This window comes from Calidris pugnax, unplaced genomic scaffold (genome assembly GCF_001431845.1).
Source record: "Calidris pugnax isolate Ruff unplaced genomic scaffold, ASM143184v1 scaffold141, whole genome shotgun sequence".
NCBI lineage: Eukaryota > Metazoa > Chordata > Aves > Charadriiformes > Scolopacidae > Calidris > Calidris pugnax.
The window spans coordinates 2815243-2839620 of NW_015090902.1; the positions used below are offsets into that span (position 1 = coordinate 2815243).

Here is a 24378-nt window from a genome sequence, read left to right on the forward strand (position 1 = left end):
AAGGACTCAAGTTCTAATGAAATCTGCTGTACAGAAAATTGCTTCAGGGTAAGAACGATACTGAATGGAAGCTAGAAATTATAGTAATTTTATTCTTTGATCTGTAACTACAAGATGGTTTCAAGGAAACAGATCTAGCACAATGTCTAGAAATAACTTTTTACTGTAAAGGATTGTGAAAAGTCAGTACTATTTCTCAATTTAAGTGTTTTGAGAAACTAAGAAATATTTTGACTGAGGACTGAAATTATAGTGATTGTATTTCAGGAAATTGCTTCAGTGAAATGCAGACAATAACATTTTGTTTATATTTTAGCATGAGATTGGTGGGGTAAGTATATATGAATGAGTCAGTGCAACTGTAATTTGAGCAACAACTGAATCTGAGTTTACCAGAGACAAAAAAAAAAAAGCAGGGTGGGGGGAAAGAGAAATAAAGAAGAAAACTTGTCTACTTCATGTAAAACAAGTTCATATAAAGCCAATTCCTTAAAACTAGGGTGAAAATGTATTGGGATGAATAAAGAAAAGTGTCTTTTTCCACATATAGTACCTCTGCACTGGTGTCAGAGGGAATGACTATGAACATTCATATCTCAGAGCTGAGGAAATGACAACATAAGCTTGATAGGATAAATTTTTTACCTGAGGATGATCTCAGGTGTCAATAGATTATTCCATCTTCAATATCTTTCATATCCCCAAGTGTCCTGGTTTCGTCTAGGAAAGAGTTAACTTTCTTTCTAGTGTTTGCTGTGAAAGGAACGTCAGTAATGCATATTTCTTTAGTTGTTGCTAGGCGATGTTTATACTTTTCAAGGACTCTTTTCAGCTTCCCATGGAAGCTGAGAATGAGCATAGACAGAACAACAGAATGACAAGTGGAATATTCTGTACCATAGACATCATGCTCAGTACATAAATGGGGGTTTGCTGGGGGACAGGAATCTGTGATCACTGCTCCAAAAGATACCAATTCACCAGGTGGTGAAGTGACTTGTGTCGTTATTATTATTGTTATTATTTTTATTATTATTATTATGAATAATGATTATTATTTTCCTTTTCTGTTACTGTTCTATTAAGCTGTCTTCATCTCAACCCATGAGGGTTTTTATCTTTCCCTTTCCTCTCCTTTTCTTCTTCTCCCTGCCCTTCTGGGGGGAATAGGGAGAACTGCGCAGGCAGCTGCATGGTCCTAGGTGCTAGCTGGGGTTACAGCATGACAGTATTCCAATTTGAGAAGTTACTGGATTATTTTAGTCTTAAGAATGAAGGAAAAGTTCTACAAATGTTCTTTTATGTTATTTCTTACTGCTCTCAACCAGAGCTTGCAGAAATACCAAAGTTTTTCTTTGTGTTCCTCCCCAATATATTTTTAATTTTAACCATCATGGGAAGTGTTTCTAAATCCAAGGATCAAAAAAGAACTTTTAAGATGGCTTTAATTCCCTAAGAATAGAGGACTTTGATGGACATCTGCATGTTAAAATATGTTCATACATGGTGTAGCCACAACTGACTCATGTGACGATTACTTTTTTTTTCGGTTGAGAAAATGTCAGTTCTCTTTTCATAATTTCAGTTTTATAATTTGGGGGATATTTTTTTTTTTCACTGTCCAGTTACAATTTTTCTCTCTGAGAAATGTCTCGTTTTTGTGGGGAAGAGAAGATGTAGCCATAGACATTCCGACAACTGGACCTACATTTTGTGCTCACTGCTCAGTTAGGAAATTTGGCCATTCTGGTATAAAGATGCCAGTGCTTTGTGCTCTCATGTCAGTAGTACTTAACGTTAAATTGACATTCAAATTAGAATGAAATCTTATTGATGCCACACGGTGACAGGCAGTAAAAGCAAAACACAGCTGTCTGGTAAAAGTAACAGACTGCAACTTTAAATAAGGAACAACGCAGTACAGCCTCTGAATAACAAAGCAGGCAGTCTGCCTGCAGGGTCTGACCGCTCCCCTGTCACGGGCCTGACACAAGAGGAATATCAACAGTGGCTGTTTTCACTCATCCTGTGAGGAACTGATCTTTCACAATTGCTTCTTTGCTACTGTTTAATCCTCATTCCTTGAAAGTAGTCACAATTTTCTTAGCTTCTGGAAAAACAAAAACAGTCCCTCCACACTTTATCATACATGTCATATAGAAACGTTTTATGATGTTCTCAGTCCCGCATCATGCTGACTACTCTGTGCTCTGTATGTTGTCTCTGTACGGAGATCACAGAGTACTCAGCTCTATACTGTACTTACAGTGATCACTTAACTGCTATCAAGATAACTTGTACAGTAATTTTATTTGTGTGTTATTTGTTTCATGTAGATGTCAATGAATTCACAATTTCACAATTTCTCTTTGTCAGTAGCTGTGTTGGTGGTTATCTTTTAAAGATCTTACCATTTTGTGTACGTGTCCAAAATTCTTAGAAGACAAAACACTTCAAACAATCTAAAAAAAAAATATGGCTGCAGCAAAGAGGGCAATGTCTGTGCTTCCTGTTCAAATACTTGTTCATCCATGTTTTCTCAGTAAAAGTTCCCACGCAGTTGGGAAGTTCCCGCACTCTGTCCCTTTGCAGTACGGGCTGCAACTCTCTAAACTCATTTCTTCTCACGGTGCCTGAAGGTGGGTTTCTATATTCATGATGCCATCCCCCCGTGTCCTCAGAGAGTGTCCCCAGGGTTGTGATGCGTAAGGAACTTTACCACTAGGTAGAACTGCTCTTTGGACTCTCCTCAGAACTGAGTGCCTTTACCAAGTTCCTTGCACTGATTGTTGCCTGTCTGAGGTAGTATGAAGTTGCTCTCAGTCCTTATCCAGACATCTGCTTTTTTAGGAACAGCTTATCTAGCTCTCTGTGGCAATTTCATGGTTCCTCAGTCTTGTGCAGGATATAATAGAAGCAAAAGCTTCACTTATTTGGAGAATAAGCCTTGGAGTCCATTGCAATGAGTCAGTTGAAGGGTTTATCCAGGAATAGTGGGAGATAGTATCTGTAGGAACGTGTCTGGCTGCACTGGGCTACTCAGCAGTATGTTCAGCCTAACAACAGACTGCTATATGTTTCAGAAACATGCAGAACTAGTTTGAGACTTTATAAAACCTGAAAACCATTCAGAGATTTGTGGTATAGTCTCTAGCTAGATTTTAGCTTTCTAAAGGCCTTTCACTCACCTGCTCCTGATTCACTGCCACATATTAAAAATGTAGTTCCATGTTATTTTCTCAACACTTGTCTTTTATTTGTATCCTCCATTTCCCTGTGATATAAAATTGGATATTTTCCTGCACTTCTGTGCTAAGATGGAAATAAGGGCTGAAAAATTCTCACTTATGATTTCTCTTTGTGAGAGTGAATGTTACATAGACACAGATCTTAACCTAATGTTAACTTCTGGCACTTTTGAATCCAAGACCATTTATTTCACTGAAAGCAGAATTCTGGATGACTCTCATTTCTGCCAGAAGAGTGGGCAAAATTCAGGCCCTTGAGCTGCGCTCAACTTCATAGATTTTGAATCAAATTCTACTTCATGTTTCTAAAATAAAACAGATTTAGGGCTTTGCATAAACAGATTTATTTTTTTAAAATCATAGAATCATAGAATGATTTGGGTTGGAAGGGACCTTAAAGATCTAGTTCCAACACCTGCTGCCATGGGGAGGGACAAGTTCCACTAGATCAGGTTACTCAAAGCCCCATCCAGCCTGGCCTTGAATGCTTTGAGGGATGAGACATCCAAAACTTCTCTGGACAACCTGTTCCAGTGTCTCACCACCCTCATCTTAAAATATTTCTTTCTTATGTCAAATCTAAACCTACCGTCTTTCAGTTTGAAACCATTGCCCCTTATCCTATCGCTATACCCCCTGATAAAGAGTCCCTCTCCAGCTTTCTTGTAGGCCCCCTTTACATACTGGAAGGCTGCTATAAGTAGGTTAAATGCAAATATTTTTGTTTGCATTTAACATCCTCTATATCTAGCATTCATAGTTAGTAGTTTTACAATATTCTTTTCGTTGGTCTCAAGAGATACTTTTCAGTTTACGAAAAGAAATTTTAAACTACATATCTCAGATGTGATGCACTGGTTTGGCATTCATACTATTCAGTTACGGCTGAAGACTTAGTTCTGATTTTCAGCTTAAACTCTGTGTTATAAACATTCTCTACCCCTACATCTTTCAAGGGATAGTAAAAGTTAGTGCATGGAGGCTGAATCTGAATTAGCATAATTTAAATTTATATAAATTGTTTAAACCTGGAAATTAATTTAAGAGAATCCTGAACAGAAATGTAATTTAGTCCATTTCCTATTCTACAGTAATTGAAAATATTAAAAGACTGTCAGGAAAAACATTGTTCTGAAGCTGCAAAATCAGCCAATTATTCTAGCATACGAACAGACTCCAATTCAGAAATATCATGGCGTTCCCTCAGGCTGTATAGTGTCAGTTGAGCAGAACAATCCAGTAATGAAAGCTCTTGCAGTTTCCTTTCAGTAACAAATTGGTGTATGAGATCTGTTGCAAAGAGAACCTTTGCACATTGTGGTAAAAATGTAAGACAAAATTCAATGAAAGTAAACAAAAGGCAAAAAAAAAGTAATTGAGTAAGTCTTAACCTTTACATACATATATATTAATGGGTCATTTTAAAAGCAATACAATTATGTGACTAACCCCAAATTAATGTAGGCTGAATTGCATGCATAGAAAAAATTATTGTAAAGGAAAGCCAAAGGTGCAAAAATGAGAAGTAAAAATTTTTAAAAAGCCAAAAAAAAAAATAATTAGAAATTTTAATGCAGTTCGTTCATATACAAGGACTATGATCTGCTATGCTATATCCCATGCTATGCTATTATGCTATATGATATCATAATAACATGATCACATCATAGTCTTCCCCCCCCCAACCAAACTGCCTTCTGCTTCTAATATATTAAATACTTACGTAATCCAGCCACATTTGGTTTCCAACAACTACACAATTTATCATCCTTAAATCACTGAATTATTTCTCTATGCGTGGGATTAGAAAGGAGAAAGATGTTAACTATTTCTCATTTTCAATTAAGGAAAAAGATTTCATATGAAATACTAGTAGATGTGAAAAAGGTAATTTGTTAAAGATTCTTTTGTTTTGCTTCAGATACTGCACAGTTATAACCTGTTGAAGGACTCCTGGCTTTTCTGTGTATGGGTCAGAGTCTCTCATCCCATCTAAAACCACTAGGTTTTCCTGTTGTAATTCACTTCTATTATCAAGAAAAGAGCTGTTTTTTAAAATCTCTTGTTATAAAGTTTAAAATACATTAATGCATTGAAGGTGAGAAAGAGTGGGACTAGCAGAGATCACCATAGATGTCCATATGCATGTGTTGTTTTACATTTATATTGAAATTCTATTTTTAGAATATGAAATGGAGATTGTTCAGTGACGTCAATTCAGGTAGGCTTTTAAAGTATATTTGTTTCTCATCTGCTGATGTATGCATCCTAGCTATAATATTTGGTTGAAAATTGCAAGCAGATTTCAGCTAGATTCGTAATCTCATAAATGCTGGACTAAAAAATTATGTTACTTTAATATTAAAGAAGTTATCATATTTGAAGCATTATTTCTGAGATCTTAGCAGGAACACAGAGTTTCCATGAATTTGTCAGCGGAGTGGCTCAAAGTTCAGAACTTCTTTAGCTTCATCACCTCAACCTCAACTTTTGTATTTTTAAGAAAAATCTATTTCTATGAAGCCATTATAGACTTTGCCATTATTTGTGTGGGCAATTGGATTTTCTGAGTTTTAGCTGGAAATTGTTCCAAAAGTTTTCCCATTTCCTCTGCTCTTTTCACAAAAAGACTCCTGTTGATTTGCAATGAATAATTTCCTCTTTTCCAAGTGCTACATGAGTAGACAGTAGTCTTACTGACAATTTCATCCCACTGCTCTAACTATGAGCAAAAATGCCTGTCTGAAAGCTTAGGATGCTTGAACAGATCTTCCAGTGTCTTATTGTTCTTTACCCCGGCCTTCTTGCCTACTTTGGCCTCATGTTGGGTAAGAAGTTATTATTTCCAGTTTAGGATTATTGGCTGAACCCTCTCTGTTTTGGGAGAGAGAAGCTGCAGCTAATAAGTATGAGACAAGTGCAAAAACTGCCATCATTATCCAATTATTGATAATAGATGCCTTGCACCTAATATTAATAAGCAGTTCCTTAAGTCAGGTAGATGATCTGCACTTGGAAACCTTGGATGATGGACTAATCTTTCTTGCAAGCTCATTCTTGCTGCAATTCAAATGTGAGATCACTTAGGTGCCTCGTTGATTTACTAAATTCATGAAAGTAAAAACTCTAACAATATAATTATAAAATCCAAGCAACACACATTTAAAGGTATTATTCTATTCCATACTTCTCATAGTGTTATACAAAAATAAAACCTTACGTAGGGTTGGGTTGTTTATGTTATATAGTTCAAGTAATTTCTCTGTGTCCCTGAGATCAAAGTTTGATTTTAGCTTTCTTCCAAGTGATGAAATGACCTCTTCTAAAGTAAATCATGCAAAATGTTATATAACCATTTTTTTAAAATTTTGAAATCAAATAGAGTTAACGAAAACATGAATTTTCAGGAAAAAAAAATCAGAGTTCATTTGTAAGAATTTTAACAGTTCAGACGCAGGAATGTGACTGTTTTCTCCCCTCTCTTCATTCTATGAGAAAATAGTTTACATTTCAACAGATTAAGCTTGTTGACCTAGAATCTACTCATTTTTTAATAACTGAAGATTTGCAATAAATAGGGAACAGATTTTTCAGTCATCAAAACTATGTTTCTAATTACTTAAAAATTTAAGAAATTTGTTTAAGAATATAATTAAGATTATTTCTTCAAAAGTTTATGTGTAGTGTTAAAATCACTCTGCCAAAACTATGTGTATATGATACATGAGCAGAAGTAGGGCTGCATGTAGAGAGCGGACTATTTGGAAGAAATATAGCTAAAGAAGATGAATGCTTTAAACCTATATATTTCTATTCCTTCCACTTCCATAAACTTCCTAGGTGGAGAAGTAGGGCCGCATGTAGAGAGCGGACTATTTGGAAGAAATATAGCTAAAGAAGATGAATGCTATAAACCTATATATTTCTATTCCTTCCACTTCCATAAACTTCCTAGGTGGAGAAAGTTGCTTAAGACAGAATGATGAAAGGCAGACTAGATTGTTGTGTTCCTCATTAACTACGTTGCTCATGACAGTGTATTTAGAACTAGATTTTCAGAACTGTTGGGCCTCAATACCACTAGCCAGAATGACAGGTGCTGTGTGCACGTTGCTCCCCTGTCAGTGTATGAAAGAATGAGCCCAGCTGCAAATGATGGGGGTCTTTAACTTTCAGTGCTGTCTATGCCAATACTGTTTTTTATACTTGGGGTTTTTTTTATACTTGATTACTCTAAGAGTGAGTATTCTAGAAAAGACTGAGGAAAGGAAAGCATTTGTAATCACTGAAGCATCTGGAAAGTGTTAAGCCAAAGTACCCTGCACTAAATAACACAAGAAAAAAATGTATGTGTTCATGTTATTTCTTCTCCTTTTCTATGCTCACCCCCACCAGTCAGACCGGTGCTCTTCTCACAAGTAACCTACAAGTAACCTATTTTTAAGTACTGACTGTATCAGTCATTTCCCCACTGATTATAAAGGTGGCTTAGACGTGGAGCATTCCTGAAGATATCTCTCTATAGACACTTGAAGTTAGACTTCTTAAATTCACATGCAATCTCACCTTCAATCTCTGCTTCTCTTATATTGGGTATAACTAATTATTCATTTGCTTGCTGATTCCAAAGCTTACTTTTATGCTTGCTATAGATGCACAATAGTCATCTTGATGTAGACACATAAAGCATCTGGAAAGTGTTAAGCCAAAGTACCCTGCACTAAATAACACAAGAAAAAAATGTATGTGTTCATGTTATTTCTTCTCCTTTTCTATGCTCACCCCCACCAGTCAGACCGGTGCTCTTCTCACAAGTAACCTACAAGTAACCTATTTTTAAGTACTGACTGTATCAGTCATTTCCCCACTGATTATAAAGGTGGCTTAGACGTGGAGCATTCCTGAAGATATCTCTCTATAGACACTTGAAGTTAGACTTCTTAAATTCACATGCAATCTCACCTTCAATCTCTGCTTCTCTTATATTGGGTATAACTAATTATTCATTTGCTTGCTGATTCCAAAGCTTACTTTTATGCTTGCTATAGATGCACAATAGTCATCTTGATGTACCTTAGTATATCTGCATGCCTATCTCTTCCAAGTATTGTTATTTATTAAAAGTATTTTTTTTTGATAAAATAATCACATACAAAACCTCTCTTCTACTACCTGTCTACGTGTATTTAACTTGCTTCTTAAATTTATAATTTTTTTTCGCTTGTACATGTGGCTATTATTTTGAATAGGACATCTGGACACAAAGAATCCAGTTTGAAATTGGTGGGCAAAGGCCTTAAAACTTTTTGTAATGTACTTATTACACAAGAAAAATACAGAAAAGAGTTCTTTTTCATTTTATGCTCAAAAGAACTGTACTGACAACACATGTTAACATCACTGGTTTACGTTTTGCATGTTTACATACATTTTCTTACATGTTGCTTATGTCAAGTAAAAGTGCTGAAGTTCCTATAAGGAAGTATTATCCATTAAATGACTGTCTCATCAGTACAGTCAAATGTGAACTGTCAATAGATTACAAAGCTTTTGAGAAATTAAAAGCGTACCTCTCAACTTACAAAGGATACAAAGCAGCAGGTATCATTATTTATGGTGAACGCTGTACAAGCACATAGAAATATATCAGTTTATTTGAAAAATGTGGCTCCTTTGATCTCCTTCAGATGATCTGTCTTAGAATGTAAAATATTTAGTCACCAAGACATAAAAATATTTCAGCCCTCCTTGCAAAAACTTTAGATATCTAAGAGGAAGAGGTCTGGAACTAATTTTGTCCCAGTGCATAGAGCCCATGCTCATTTGTCATCCTAGGCTCTTTAAAATTTCATGCAAGTTTCATTAACCTCACTATAGCCACATTATCCAAGTACTTTTCTTTCTATAGACTTTTCTATCTTTCTAATTAGGTAGAGATTTTGTATTTGGCACATTTTCCAGTACATAATATAGACTTCTTTTCTCTACAACTGTAGGTTTCAATAGCACATAAATGGTTCCAAGACAGAATGAAAGTGCCAGGAACTCTCATTTTGAATTGCATTGATTTAATTAAATAGATTATGTTATGGATGTTTAAGATGCAACAACTGCAGAATGAGTATTTGTTGACATTTACATGCATTTAGAAATCCATTATAGACTCTGAACATTAACTCAAGTACCATTTCATACTTTTAATTACTCTTTGGTAGTTCAAAAATGATTCTGTGCAAAATATATAGATTATGTTTATGATCTTAAATTACTTGAGATTTAGATAAGACTAAGAGAGATCTTGGTGTTTCCAATGTTTTTACATTACCTTACTTAGATATTGAAACATCTGTTAAAATGTCCATGTACGTACTGAAATAGGATTTATATATGTATTTGTCCTTACTTTTTTGGAGTCATCCCCAAATATTTTAACACATCACTGTCATAAGCTGAAGAAAGATTATATATGGTTTATGAGTTTTGTCTTCCATGGGAAGTAGAAATGAAAAGACAACATTACCTTTTCACTGAGCAGGGCCTACCCAATCTACACTTAGAGTATAGTAAGTAATATAATTATTAGAAATTATTAAATAGTACTTGGAGTCTCATGGAGGGTGCTTTTAGTCCTTTAGTGCTTTATATATGAACTGCAAAAACTTTTTTACATTCAGAATAATTAACCCCTCATGGCTTCTCTTGTGAAATTTTTGTGGGGATTAGTGGTATTGCTGTTTTAATAGTATTTCCCCATCTGAAACAAACCGTAATATTAATAAGGAATTATATGAGTATAAATTTACTCTTCTAGGCTGAGATCATTGATAGTGTTGACCTACACCTCTATGCTATGTATATTATGTTTTCAGGACCTGCTCTTCTTTAGATTAGACATCTAAAGTTTTGCATATACCCCAGCTGGAATTTCTTTTAAAATGTCTTCACGGTTTTGTCTGGTAGGTTTTCTATTTAGAGTTCATATTACAAACTCCCAGAGTCCACAAAAGTTACAATACAGGTTTGTGGTTTTTTGACTTTACAAGAAGAAATTCCCCCTAAATACCCTTTTGTTTTATAGCTTGGTGGCTACAGTTTTCCTATACTTGGTGCTCTGAGATCATATCTGAGGCCAAGGTTCCATATGAATCTGCAGCATCAGAACACTCAGCAGTGCAAGTCTGGTCTGAATCAGGCACAAACACATGACTGAATTCCTGTAAAAATAACTAGAGCATACGGAAGGAAATTTATGAGCATTTTGTGCTGTTTTGCCAGCTTTATATATGGTTTAACATAAAGTCAGAACGGCATTGACAAACAATAATTAATCCAACATAAATCTTGTAAATAAAGTTAACCTGCCAGAAATTGTTGAACAAATGTGTGCCACGGGACCACAGAATTAAGGACTGTGATGTTACATTTATTTTACTGTCAGTTCAATTACTACATCTGTTTTAAAACTGTTCTCTTCCATTTTCACGGGTCAAGTTTTAATTGCCAAAGCACAGACAAGGTTTACTAAGGTAGAAAGAAAAAAGGAAGGAATAAAGCCCTGAAGCCTAATTTCTAGGGTGCTTATAGGGGACCTATACTCTTGTCCCTAATAACAGTGAGTTTATATGTTCTACTAAGACAGTCATAATCTAACATGCTTTAGCATTCCTTTTTGTTGGAGCTCACAATTCAGAGTGTCTTTCTTGTTTTTCCAAACTTTCTAGGCCAGGAACTCACGACTTTTTTTTTTTTCTTTTTTTTTTTTTTTTTTTTTTTTTTTTTTTTACTTTTATTTTTTTTTTTTTTTTTTTTTTTTTTTTTTTTGTGTCATACTCTTCATAGAGGTCTTAGCATTGAACTTAACGTTAGAGTTTCCAAGTAGGGACCAAATACCTAAAGGTTGGTAATTCATATCTTTTAGGGGCTAACTTTTTTGTGTGTCTGGCTTTTCTTATTTTAAATTACTTATTTTTCATATAGCCATGGTAGGTTTACATGCAGTACAAATGCATGTGTGTTTTTGTATATATATAAGTATATATAAGGTAATTAAACTGCATTCTTCCCTTAAAGATAGAATCATATAATCATAGAATGGTTAAAGTTGGAAGGGACCTTAGAAATCATCGAGTTCCAACCCCTCTTAGGTGAAGAGAGCATTTTCAGGTATCTCAGAACTTCATCAGCTTCTGTTAAAAGTGCACTGTGCTGTATAGAATCCCTGAGAACTTCCCTTGGGGACACAAAATGAACACTCACTGCTTCTATCTAAATTCATATTGAAGACAGGTTCGGAGGGTGCAAACTTGAAGGAGAACTGAAAGGTGTGCTCCAGGAATGAACTTGACATACCCCACCCGCTAGCGGACACGAAAAGTAGTCCAAAGTAAAAATCCTTCAGTGCAGACAGTGTGGATGTTATGTCCTCGGCTTCATTGTTTTGCTGCCCAGATATGCTTCTACTGTACTGCACTACATGCTAATGTAGACAGAACCACAGTTCCCAGCATAATTAAACTCAGTTGAAGGAAGTTGTAATTAGTAGTCTACATAAATTACAGACACGTCAATAATTTTACTGGCATTTCTACATTCCTGATTATTTATATCAAATATGACAGAACAAAACACGTTGGATAAATAGTGTCAGGAGGTGATAGCCAATCATGAAGATGTATTTTGGCTGGTTTGGTTTTAATTTAACTGGCTTTTATCCGTTCATTGTTCTGATAATCCTGTAATGAAACTCAGGAATAAGATAATTGGCAGCACTTTGCCTGTACAATACTCTTTCTCAGCAGTAAGAATATTGGCAGAATTTCTCTGACTGCTGGCTGGGTTCAATGTCAGGTAAACCTGAGCACTGTGATTGTATGGAACTCAAGACCATATATTTCCCCACTGTGAAAGTTCACAGTATCTACTTTAACACTGAAGTTCTGTTGCAACATTTCAACAATGAGATTTCACAACAATATGGTCCTTTATGACAAATTACACCAGATGTACAAAAGCATCAGGGGAAAAGGGAATGGAAAGTTCTGTATTTGTGTGTAATGAGAAGGGGAAGAAATTGGATAAGAAGAACTAGAAAGGCAGTGAACACACAGGGCAAGTTCCTGCTATATTTGCACATGATTAGCAGCACCTACTTGCATATGAAATACCCTGATTTTTAATAGACCTACTGAAAAATAGAGATAATCTTGTTTGTGGAAAAGTGTAGTGACTGTGTGGCTACAAGTTATGTACTATTATTCTTATCTTTATTCTAGATTATTCAAAGTAGCATTTAAAAAACTTAGCATAAAAGACAGCAATTAGTTTGTTGGATGTCCTTACAGGGAATATTCTGTTTTTCAGATACAAAAAGCAACAATACTCTTTATTTTGTCATACTGAATGTTCGTGCCCAATGTTTTTTTTCTAGGCAGGATATTATGAAAACAACACTAAAAATTGAGACTACCACTGGACTTTTCCTGAATTAGCAATAATGAGAAGAAATTAAAATCAATATTAATTTTCCAAGGTGGTCTTTTGATAAAAATATCTGAATAATCTAAACAAAACAGCGAATGAAGAGCTTAGTGTCTCAAAGATATTTAAATTAAGGTTTTTTAATTTTTATTTGCATGTTGTTTTTTCCTGTATTGTGTGTGAAATACGCAATTGAATTCTGGTACCCAAGACAGTGAGTGGTTATGTTCTCTACAATCGGTGTATCTAACACTTTACCCCAAATAAATATTTTATTAGGTTTGAGTTTGAAATAGAGTTATAGAAAATCTTAGCTCCTCTATTGATATAAATGCTCCCACAGAGTTTCAAAAATAAGATTTAAAAAAGCAATATATTTCTCTTTGGCATTTCATGTCCTCTGACACACGCATAGGCTGAGAAATTCTTATATGTACCGCTGTGTACTCAGACACAGTGTCTTCACCGAAGCTAGTTTTTCCTACTTATAACTTGCAGAGGTATTTTGTCATTTACGGATACAGAAATACAGTTCAGTGGGTATTTGAAGAATATGAGACTCTTGAAAAAGTAGGCAATTCACTTTGGGATAGTGCTTTTGACAGGTGAAAAAGTCTTTCCACATTTGGAGAATAATGACTCAAGAAGAACTGTAAAAGTATGCTAGATCTAGGGACATGTCATCTACATTTATGATATTTATGTTAAAAGAGTAAATGGATAAAATCATTAAATTTCATGTGATTGATCTAGACCAGTCTGAGGTGGAGGAGAGGAAGAGCCAGTAAGTAATTAATTTATTCTCCTGTTATTGCAACAGTAATTGAATTTTATGTTTATATACAGAATTTCTAGGCAAACATCAGTTAGTTATTAATAGTGTTTTATTTCTCTATAAACATACACACAGTGACACAAACTTTTAAAATGAAAAATCAATATAACATGTGGATGCTGTGATATACACATACTACATCTGTAGCAATTTAACAGAAGTAATTTCAGAAATATGTTAGTCAAAATAATGCCAAAGACTAGTAAATCATTTTACAGGTGGGATATCTTAGTCTTAAAATAAACAAAACCCAACAATTCCTTTTTTTTTTTTTTTTCCTTCCTAAATGCCAACTCTTAATCTACATTTTGAAGTAAATTTCTGTTTTCAGAAAATTTGGTTTTAGAGCAAAAACTTTCTATAAGAGCCCCTGGAAGTTTTTTTATTAGTAAGTAATGTCAAGGTGACTTCATTGAATGATTAATTTCATATCTTTGTTTCATATTCAATTCCATTATAGTATTCTGATGTAGTAGTAAAGTACATTTCAGTCTGTGATCTGTGGGGCCTCATGGACTTTGGCTACTGAGTCTGCAAATGTAATCAAGTAAAGCAAGCTTATTTTCAATAGAGATAGGCTTTTATAGTGCTGTAGCTCACTTTGGAGATTTTGTAGCAGTCTACAAAACAAAGGAGGTAGAAAACTATGTTAGTGGTTGCTTGAAGGTGTAAGTAACTTACAATAATGAGATGAACTACTGGAAGCTAAAGGAAAAACAGATCTTTTGTGCTGTTCAGTCCTATTTCAAAGCAAGAACAGAGAAAGTGCAGACAGGCTATGGTAGGCTTCTGTCAAACTCCTAAAGGTTCTGGCAGGATCTTTTTAACTCTTGTTAACCTCTGTGAGGTTTCAGGACTCCTCAGGGGTCGTTATTGCAGGTGAGGAGAAAATGGAGTAGGCTATCTGTCATGTATACTGTGCAAATAGATTGGAAAAAGATAAACACACCAAACTTCGTTTCACACTATTCAGGAAGTCATTATTCTGATGAATGGGGGAATCCAGTGCCTTTTATAATCACATCATCCTACAGAAGCAGCACTGCAAAAGGGAGTGAAGAAATAAGATTTTTCTGACATTGCATTATATATATTTACACACTTGTGCACAAGTGAATGCTAAGTGGAATACATGAAATGATAGCAAGTCAGATGTCAATTTTATCCCAGTCTTGATATCTTTTGTAGCAAAGATGGCTATATAGCAGACTAGAAGGGCTTGTTTGTCCCAAAGTTTGCTTCATTTCACCCAAATATATCTGTTGATCTTATAAGAGATACTACCTCTCCCTGACAATATTTTTTTCTTTATGTGGTAGAAGGTAGTGGAGAATCAATCTCTTGTGTAGCTTGCTAACTATAGATCAGTCTTATGGACAGTTTATTTCACCACACACAAATAGATTCTTTAATCAGGGAAGATTCATCTGTCGATCACACGCCGCTGCCAATGATAACCAAATGTTCTACTAAAGGATGGGAAAGTATCTAAAAGCAGGTGGAAGAGAAATAGCTGGCTTATGCTGTCAAATCAGCATTTAAATATCACATTATTTATCAAACAACTTACATTTTCAGAGTTTTAAATAAATGTCTTTGTATCTTTAACAAGGAGATCAAAATAACGAAACATAGCTATTTCTTGAGAAGGTCAGCTCGTCTGTATGACCTAACCATCTTGGCTTTTTAATAGTGAATGAACAGAAATATGCCTTTTTAGAATTGCACAGTTCATCCAATCTATTTTAGGTATCTACTTTAGGATGAGTTTAATTATACCCCGTAAGTAGATATTGATTCTAAAAGTCAGACAACTGATTTAGATACGACTGTTTATATAACAGATGCTAAGAGCTATTTAAAATGAACAATGCCCCTTTTTTCTGGAAACTGAGTATGTTTGCTTGTTTTCTTTTTGTCAACAAAATAAAATTGCAGGGTTGTGCAAATATTCACGTGGAAACAATCTTTTAGCAAGGGAATAATGATAAATCTATAATCTGTTTGTACTGTGTGATTGTACATACTCCTCCTGACACGTGGGCCACACCTCTGTTAATAAACTGAACGTTGTCAGGACATGAGTGTTGAGTGTGGGAAAGTCATTGTCTAGACTGCTGAAATGCTGGATTAAATGCTGGCACGCTTCTAGCTTGGGTTATCTAGCACTCTCCCAAAACAGTCTCAGGTATTATGTAGCAGGCAGTGTGAGGTAAATACCCTGGAAGTGGCTTGTAGACAGCCATGCTGCTTTGAAGGACAATTGAGTTTAACAGTGTGTGGCTGTGATCAGAGCACGCTCGTTGGTCTTGGGGCCTGATGTTTCTTAAGGTAACAGCAGAGATAGAGATGCAGTGTCTATGCAATAGAATGGCATTCTTTTTTTGAGAACGATGCCTTTTTCCTAACTCCAGAGACTTAAAATTCTGAGCAAAATTCTGCTATAGCCTACTATATGAAGAGTGAACCTAGGTTCAGTTTACAGTAAAGGCAGAAAATAAGTATTTCCAGAAGATGGTTGAATTCACTAATCTTACTAAAAAATCTCACTATCTAAATACGAGTTGGTTTCTTTTCTTAAGATTCATATTTCTCTACTGACTATGAAAGTAGCCTAAGCTAACTAGTTCAAGGTTAGCCTTCTAATTTTCAGAAGCCTGAGTTATGACAGGTAAATCCCAAACTTTGTGTCCAATGTATGAACAAAGAAAAAAAAGGCATTTTGTGTTTTCAGAGGACTCAGTTTTTGGACAGCTTTAGATTCTGTACAGGATGAAAAACAAGGTATTAGACTACTTGCCACTTTTTCAACTGAGGTTGATGTTTTCAGCATCAAGAGAAAGGCAAGAAGAAAAATGTGATACCAACTCTAGTTTGTGTATTTGTCAAATAACAAAAAGTTTTCTATGGATATGTTATTTACCATAAAGATATCTGATTCTCTCCTAATTAGTGAAAGGCCTTATGTAGGGAATAGGCTGAAAACAGTAAACTGAAGGGAAGACCAGCAGCCTGATTCAGGACTGCATAACGAAGATGTTCAGTAAAATAATGATAGCAAAATGGAAACCATTTGTAGAGTCAGAACTACTTTCTTGAGCTGGGGAGATGAAAGTTAATAATGAAAAAATCTACAAATCTGACTGGAGTTTAGAAAGGTGAATGTGGAACCACTTTTTATATTGCTCAGAGTAGAACTGGACCTCAAAGCAAAATTGATTTACCCTGCATCTTTACATTTTAGCAATGCTACATGCAGAAAATGCAGAGAGGAAAGAATAAAATATGGAAAGAGTTGTAGCTGCTCAGAGTAGAAGTGCTCATTCCAAGGAGCCCAGAAGCAGCTGTTTATCCCATTCCACATGTTAATAGGCCAAAAAGGGGAACACTAATTGAAAATTAGTGTAGGAATATTTCTTTATTTTAAGCAGAGAAGCAGCTGAAGCCATACTATCTTGACACTAGGACAGATGAAATAACCTTTGCATTTTCTTCCTGAGTTCCCACTATGTTCTGCTGGCTTCATTATGGAGATTAGATGAGGAGGTGAAGGTCCCACTTAATGCCAAATACAGGGTCGATATTGCTTCCTTTCCTCTGAATAAAGAAGAATGAAAGAATAGAAGTGGTCTAAATTAATAAATTTCTCACTAACCTCTTTTGGGATAGTGAGATAACAGGCTTTCTTCAATAAACTAATGCCATAATCAAATATCAAATTGCTAATTAGATCTTGGTGTTTCAGTTTCTGATTTACCCAAATTATATATATTTTTTCTTTGGAGATTGTGGATACATCTAATCTAATTGAATTATGAGAATATAATTTGGATCAAGATCAGATTCATTGGCATTATATTCTGGTTGATATTTTATATCTTTGTGTCTTTTTTGCTTTGTTTTCCTTCCCATTTCTGTTTGCAGGTTTTGACCTAGTGAAGTGTGAAGACCCTGGCATACCAAATTATGGCTACAAGATCCGAGACGAAGGACATTTTATAGACACCGTCATTTTATACAGCTGTAATCCTGGCTATACAATGCATGGTAGTAGTATTATGACCTGCTTAAGTGGAGATCGAAGAGTTTGGGACAGACCTTTGCCTACTTGCATAGGTAATATGGATTGTGGCGATGAAAGATTTTGTTTTGATGTTTCAAGAAAAATATCTAATATTCTGTTTTTCTCTATGTCCTGGTTTATGATAATGGTGTAAAAATCCTTAAAATTTCAAGTAGTGATTTACTGTGGATATCCAAGTAGACCTTCTCTGAAACAGATGGCTGGCTGGTAATGGCTAGAAAACACCTGGGTAACGTTTCTTTCTATAGGGCAGCCTTTGATGAAAGATTGTTTTGTTCTGATGGTATCCTGGGACGTTGAGTCTGATATGCTACCATAGGCAGTGGTATAATCTTAACACTTCAGAAGCTAAGCAAACCCCATCATAAAACAAATTAAAATTATTTTTTTTACCGTATCTGTTTTCATCAGGAATTATTTCAGCATCTCATTCCTGTGCAGCTGATTTCTAATTTTCACCTCACATTGGTGGATTGTTTTACCTACATGCTCTTGAGTCAGTGTTTCCATGCTATGGTACCCCATCTGTCAGAGCCTGGAGGTAGACCTTTTCTTTAAGTATCATATGTCTTCAAGTCTCTAAAACTGCATTTCATTACAACCAACATATACGTTAAATAGAGAAGTACTAGGTGAGATGCATAATATAACTAAACACCACTGTAGCTGTTCCCATCTTACCCTTGCTAGGGGTTTCTCTCTTCTAGTTTTCTTTCCAGTCCAGCAATTACCAGTGACTTCCCAAGTTTAAGTTCCCATGAGTCATTGCGAAAGTCTTTCTTTCTTTGTGTCTTCTGATGCTTAGTTTTTGCCTCTGCTGCCTGCTGCAGGCAGACCATCAACTGCTTTCAGCACTTACCTGACCTGTAGGATCCTTGCTTGTTGCCTGTCTCCCATATTGGGTGCTACGTTCTCCATTCCAAGAGTTGCTTCCTGCTGAATACATTCACAGACCTGCAGTCTTCAAAGACCTGCAGTCTCCCTTCCTTTCAAAAGTTCAGCTTACCCAGAGGGTAAGTGCTAGAAAAAAGTCAGTGAACAGCATTTCTGCTGTCTTAGTAGAAGTGTTATGTTTCCCACTTGATTCTAGAATTATATCTGTAAGTTTTCTCTTATATATCTATAAATTTGACAGGTCAAAACAACTGTTTCCAGTTTTGATTTAAAGGCTTTTCTAGGCTTTTTATACATTCAAGTCCTCAAGCTCTTCAGTTTAATTGGCTAGCTTCCTTATCCTCTAAGTTTGCCCTTTTGTAGAGAAGAGCCATAATTAGTCCTACCTTTGCCTATCTCCCCATCTAATTCAAATGAAGTCATTACTCTAAGGTCATTTTCTGTGGTATTTTCTTGTGCCTGTGTGCACCACCAAGGAAGTATTTGAATCAATTTTAAAATGCATGTCTGTTCCACGTCTTTTAAGTGAATGAATACATCACTCTATTTTCTTATTATGAGGATTTGTCCTCTAATCGATATGTGGAAAGTTAAAATCTCAATGATGCAGTGTTTTAAAAACAAAAATAAATCATGTGTATTCCAGTCTGACCCAGGGGAAGATAGGGAACCAAGGATCAAGTGAATCTAAAGAAAATTCCCATCTTTGCTCCTGTAGAACATCTTTAATAGCCCTTTTCCAAAATATTTTTGACCAATATGTATGTTTTTTCACTCTGACTTTGAGTTTACTGCATTGCTACAATGTGCTGTTCCCTCCACTCCCATATGTCTACCTGTATTTCCAGTTTTCTAGATAACAGCATACTTTTAAGCTTTTGTGTTCCACTCACGATTGCTACTCTATCTTTTGAGTTTTTTCATTATACTTTGATTTTGTACCTTGCGTTACTAGATTTGATTTCTGTATTTTGTTACTAAGCTTTTGGAATCACTTGTACCAAAATCTTTTGAGGATCTCACTTCATCTCAAAGTGGAATTATGTCCTGATATTGATGGAGTAATCAATTTTCTTTCAGGATCCTAAGACAGACTTTGTTTTTGCTTTCTATCTATTCAAGAACAAAGCCATCTTTCTGTGTACCTATATCTCTTTACATATCTTTTTATTTGCTGTCCTTCTCCCTATCTTTAAGATCAAATTCAGGGATTGCATCAGTTTTGTATAACCTGACTGTTGCTGTTTCTCAATTTATAACTCTTTATTAGCTCCCCAGGAAGACAAATGTTTACCATTCTGTCTGAAAATCTTCTAAAGATGAATCTTTCTAAACAACCTTTTACAAACAGGCTGTTACCTTCATGAAATTATGTTTTTTCTACTGTTAGGTGCACAGGAAAACTTGTCATGAAGATCCCTGAAAATTCAGTTGAGAATCTGCAGATCATTTCATGGTCTTTTTTTTTTTCTTTTTTCCCTCTAGTATTATTTATATAATCCTTTATTTCTTCAGTTTTATCTTATGCTATTGTGGTTTTATCTCTTCCTACTCTTATTTGACTGGCTTCCTTTTCCACCTTTTTCTTAAGTTGTCATGAATTTCCAAACATCATTTTCTTTCTTAGACAGAATTTCTTAGCATCCTTCTGTTTGTGCAGACCTATTCTTTTTTGCTTGTTTTGTTTTAAATCAGCGTTTGACATTTGCTGTTGTCTCCAGTGACATTTACATTCATCGTTGTCTTTACAATCATTTTAATCTCATTCACACAAAAAATCAGGCCCATACATAGACATATTCCACATATTCTACACCTAGTCATCTTCAGCAATAAATCACTATATTCATCTTAGCATTCATTTAAATTTTCTCTGTTCTGAACCTTAAAGAAGAAAACCAATTGTCTTTAATCCTGTAATTCCTTGTATAGAAGATTATAGAATTTGTTTGAATATGTCACTTCTGTTAGTTATAGTATAGTTATTTACTTTATATAGTATGTTCTTTGAGATGATGATTTTTACAGTGTGCTCATTTCTGCATATTGAAAAACAAACTTTTTGGGTTTCTTGTTAGGATCACTTTTGAAAATTTACTTTTGATCTGCACCTAAAATGGATATTATTCTTTTTAAATATATGAACTGTATAATGCATCATCCCAAACTGTATCACATACTCTGTTTCTCAGTGGTCTTGTCAGAATCTGAAAGCAAATCTGACAATTAGTTTGAGTTTAAATAATTTTTGTTTCACTGAATTGTCTTGAGTTCTTTGCACTCTACTGTAGCAGTCATTTCTTTAGTTATCTATCACAGAAATTATTGCATTCTGAACTCGTATAATGAACATTAACTGAAATCTTAGGCAAAGGTTACGTTTGAAGTAATTATGTACTAGAACAGCTTTCTGCTATGGTTCTCTAAATAATATGTAATGTTTTGAGACCAGCAGGATAAGTAAGTAAATGTCACCTTGTTTCCTCTACCGTTATTTTTCTTCCTGGTAACAATTTGATTGTCAGCATGGACTTGGTGGCATGTATAAGACTTTTTAGTTGTTAGGAGTACTCCTGATAGGTTGTTTGGTCCAACTGCCACGGTTCTTTCATCACCTGTGTCTTACACTCTGCTTGCTGTGCAGCTGTGCTTGAAGAGTTCCCCACGGTAGCATTTTTTTTAATATATAAGGCATATTTTCTACTTGTAAGGCAACACTGTAAATGAGGTAGGAATTCAGGTACATCACTTAACTGAAGAGTTACTGATCCTTTTTGGTTTAGTGGCACCCGACTGTTACACGGTTCCAGTTTCATCAGGGTGCGTCTTTATACTGGCCAGACAACAGCATGGTGCTCTAAACATGCAACATAAGAATCATATGATTCCAGATGCTTAACACTGCAGTTGGTCTCTCCACAAAGTTAAGAAAGCATTGATAAGAAAAATGTTTTAAACCAAACACTGCATACTTTCAAATCATAGCTTTCTGACTTGCTCTCTTACTTTGTGGACATACGACATTTAAATTTTTAAATACTAAAGGAAATTACTAGGCAATACCTAACTGCTTTTTGAGGTAATTAAACTTGCAGTTATATAGAAGTCACTTGAAAGTATTGAACTAAAGACATTTTGACATTACAACAACAAAGCAAGTGATTTTAATTACAAAACCCAATGCTGTAAAACCTGAATTTGAGCATTCAGTGCTACTTAGAAAAGCCAAACATATTAAATGGGATATTTCTGAAATATTCTTGGTTTCTTGCTGATGCTAAAATTGTGCTTTTGTAGTGTCCCTTCATATTGAACTACTCTTGTTGGTAAAATAACGTAACACAGAAGTATGGTTTATTGCTTTTAGCAAGGTAGGAATGAGATCATTATACGTGCATTTTAAACTCATGTTCATGTCCTGGTTTGTATGTATACGTACTGGTTCAGAGTCATTAGTCATTCTGTTTCCTTTTCAGAAGACAGAGAGGTATGGGATGGACAGAAAATGGAAGTGCAAAATATTATGGTCTTGTTAAAAATAAATGCAATCCTTACTTATTTTGTAGCTGAGTGTGGTGGTCGAATTCATGCTGCTACATCAGGGCGCATTTTGTCCCCTGGTTACCCAGCGCCATATGACAACAATCTTCATTGCACTTGGATTATTGAAGCAGATCCAGGAAAGACAATAAGGTACATGCTTAATTTCAGTATTTATTGTTGACTTCAGTATTTTATAAATTATAGTCTATGTCTTACATTCTCACACTCTTCCACGTAATTTTTTTATTAACTCCTCCTTACATGAATAAAGTTGATGCTTGTCACTCTGGCGTTTATGAGTGCCATTCCTCTAGTGAACCTGGGTGTCTAAATTGTGTAGGGGACACCTAGGCATCTCATTCAGAACTGTGAATTCTATTAGATAATATGGCCTATAAATCCTGTGTGCTGGAGCAGTATATTGCTAAGCTTTTTTCTAGCTATAAACAAGCTAAACTGCCAAGCTCTCAACTATGGTTTCAAAGTTCTTCCCTTTGAAGAATGCCATTCTTTTATATCTTACCGTCACATTCAATGTAATAATTTGTTGTTTTAATTCAGATATAAATATTCAACACTATTTCTTAAATACATCACCTCAAGGAGCCGTAAATTCCTAATTCTCTGCCACGAGTGCTTAGACATCAGACATCTTGGACCTTGTGGGGTACCTATTAGGAACTGTCTTTTTGTCATGAATGCTTTGATCTGAGGATTTGACAATTAACAGCAGCAGCAGAGAAGATTAGTGCTATAAGGTTTTATATACAACTCTGAAGGGTTTTCATTTTCCATTCCTAGTCTCTTCCATCATATCATTATTAACATCTATAATATTTTGAATTATGTAAGTATCAGACTTTTTCCCCGTAATAAGTGGAATAATAAGACCAGCAACATCTCAGAAGACATTGAGAATAATCAAATTTGATAAAAACGATAAGGTTTTAATGAGAAGTGCATTCAGGACTGAGGAAATGCTTAATAGGTAAGGACTGGAAGATTTCTCCGCATAGTGTAGGAAGCATAACAAAGAAAGGAAGATATAAGAAGGAAACAGAAAATAAGGGAAACAAAACTAGTGACTAACACATGAAATAAAGTTACATGATAAGAACTGAATGATGGAATCTAGAGCTTTTATTTCTATAATGATTTAGGGAAAGATGCTGGAAGGATTCAAGAACACGGGCAGAAGGAAACTCGTAATACAAGAAAAAAAAATTAAAACAGTATTTCCTCATCAGTGGGGATGTACCAACAAGAAAGACTATCATACTTTGCTGTTGATGTATAGCTGAATCACTCAAGTGGAATGAAAACCAATATTTAAAGACTATTTCTGTTCAGTTTTGCTGAATCAGTCTTGAATCTGGCATACATATTCAAGAATTCTGAAATGGCAAATTCTGTTCAATATTCAAGCAAATTTGTCCATTCCCAACAGGAATTTGCTGTGAAAGCCAGAACATAGCAAAAACATTTAACTTCTAATCAAGATAGATAATCTTCTGTCATTTTGAAATAATTTATTGATATTAATAAGTTTAATGACATGTAACAGAGATAAGTTTTCTACTCCAGTGACAAGAAAGTAGTATGTGATTTCCAGGAAATGTGTTACTTCAGAATATTAGCTATTTATTTTGAGCAAAAAGTTACCAAATAGTAAGCTGTTTCATTATTCGGTTTATGTGGACAATAGTTTTAACTGATCACTTAAATGAAAAATGTTACTTTTTAAAACTAAACTGGCAAAAATATAAGCAAATGGGAAACCGTTCACTGGGAGTGTTTTTTTTTTTTTCCTTTTTTATTTCTAGTAAACCTGTTTCGTTAAGCCAAATAATGAATTCACTCCATCATAGGTGATTTCAGTGCATCATTTACATTTAAATGACAATTTAAAAATTAATGATTTCCAAATAATGACAAATGTAATGAAGAAATATCAACACACAGTTATTTGAAAAAAATAAGTTTTGATATTTACATATTATATTTCTTCAATGTTAAAATGTAAACAGTCAGAACTTGCAGTTGATTTACATATTTTGACTAATAACATAGTATTCTTGAACACCTTTCTAATTGTAGTACTTCAGCTGGAGATAAATACAGATTATTCTATTATAATACAATATGTTATGAAATTTGACATAAGCTAAAGATAGGACAATACGTTTTCTGGTTTTGTATAGGAAAGGAAATGTCATGCTTACAGAATTCCCTGTGCAATGTATGCTACTCTCCAGTAGCTACTGCTTTTTTTTAATTGCATGAAATTCAAGCCAATC

The 24378-nt window shown here is 34.9% G+C and overlaps 1 protein-coding gene across 2 annotated transcripts in view; it reads left to right on the forward strand.

Annotated features, from left to right (window-relative positions):
• The window catches only part of CSMD1 (CUB and Sushi multiple domains 1), a 1104383-nt gene that overhangs the window by 882944 nt on the left and 197061 nt on the right, over positions 1 to 24378 (forward strand). For both annotated transcript variants that reach the window (XM_014948981.1, XM_014948982.1), the window contains exons 24-25: positions 17485 to 17676; positions 22105 to 22231. In XM_014948981.1, the coding sequence (XP_014804467.1) occupies positions 17485 to 17676; positions 22105 to 22231 (319 nt within the window). The remainder of the gene's footprint in view (positions 1 to 17484; positions 17677 to 22104; positions 22232 to 24378) is intronic.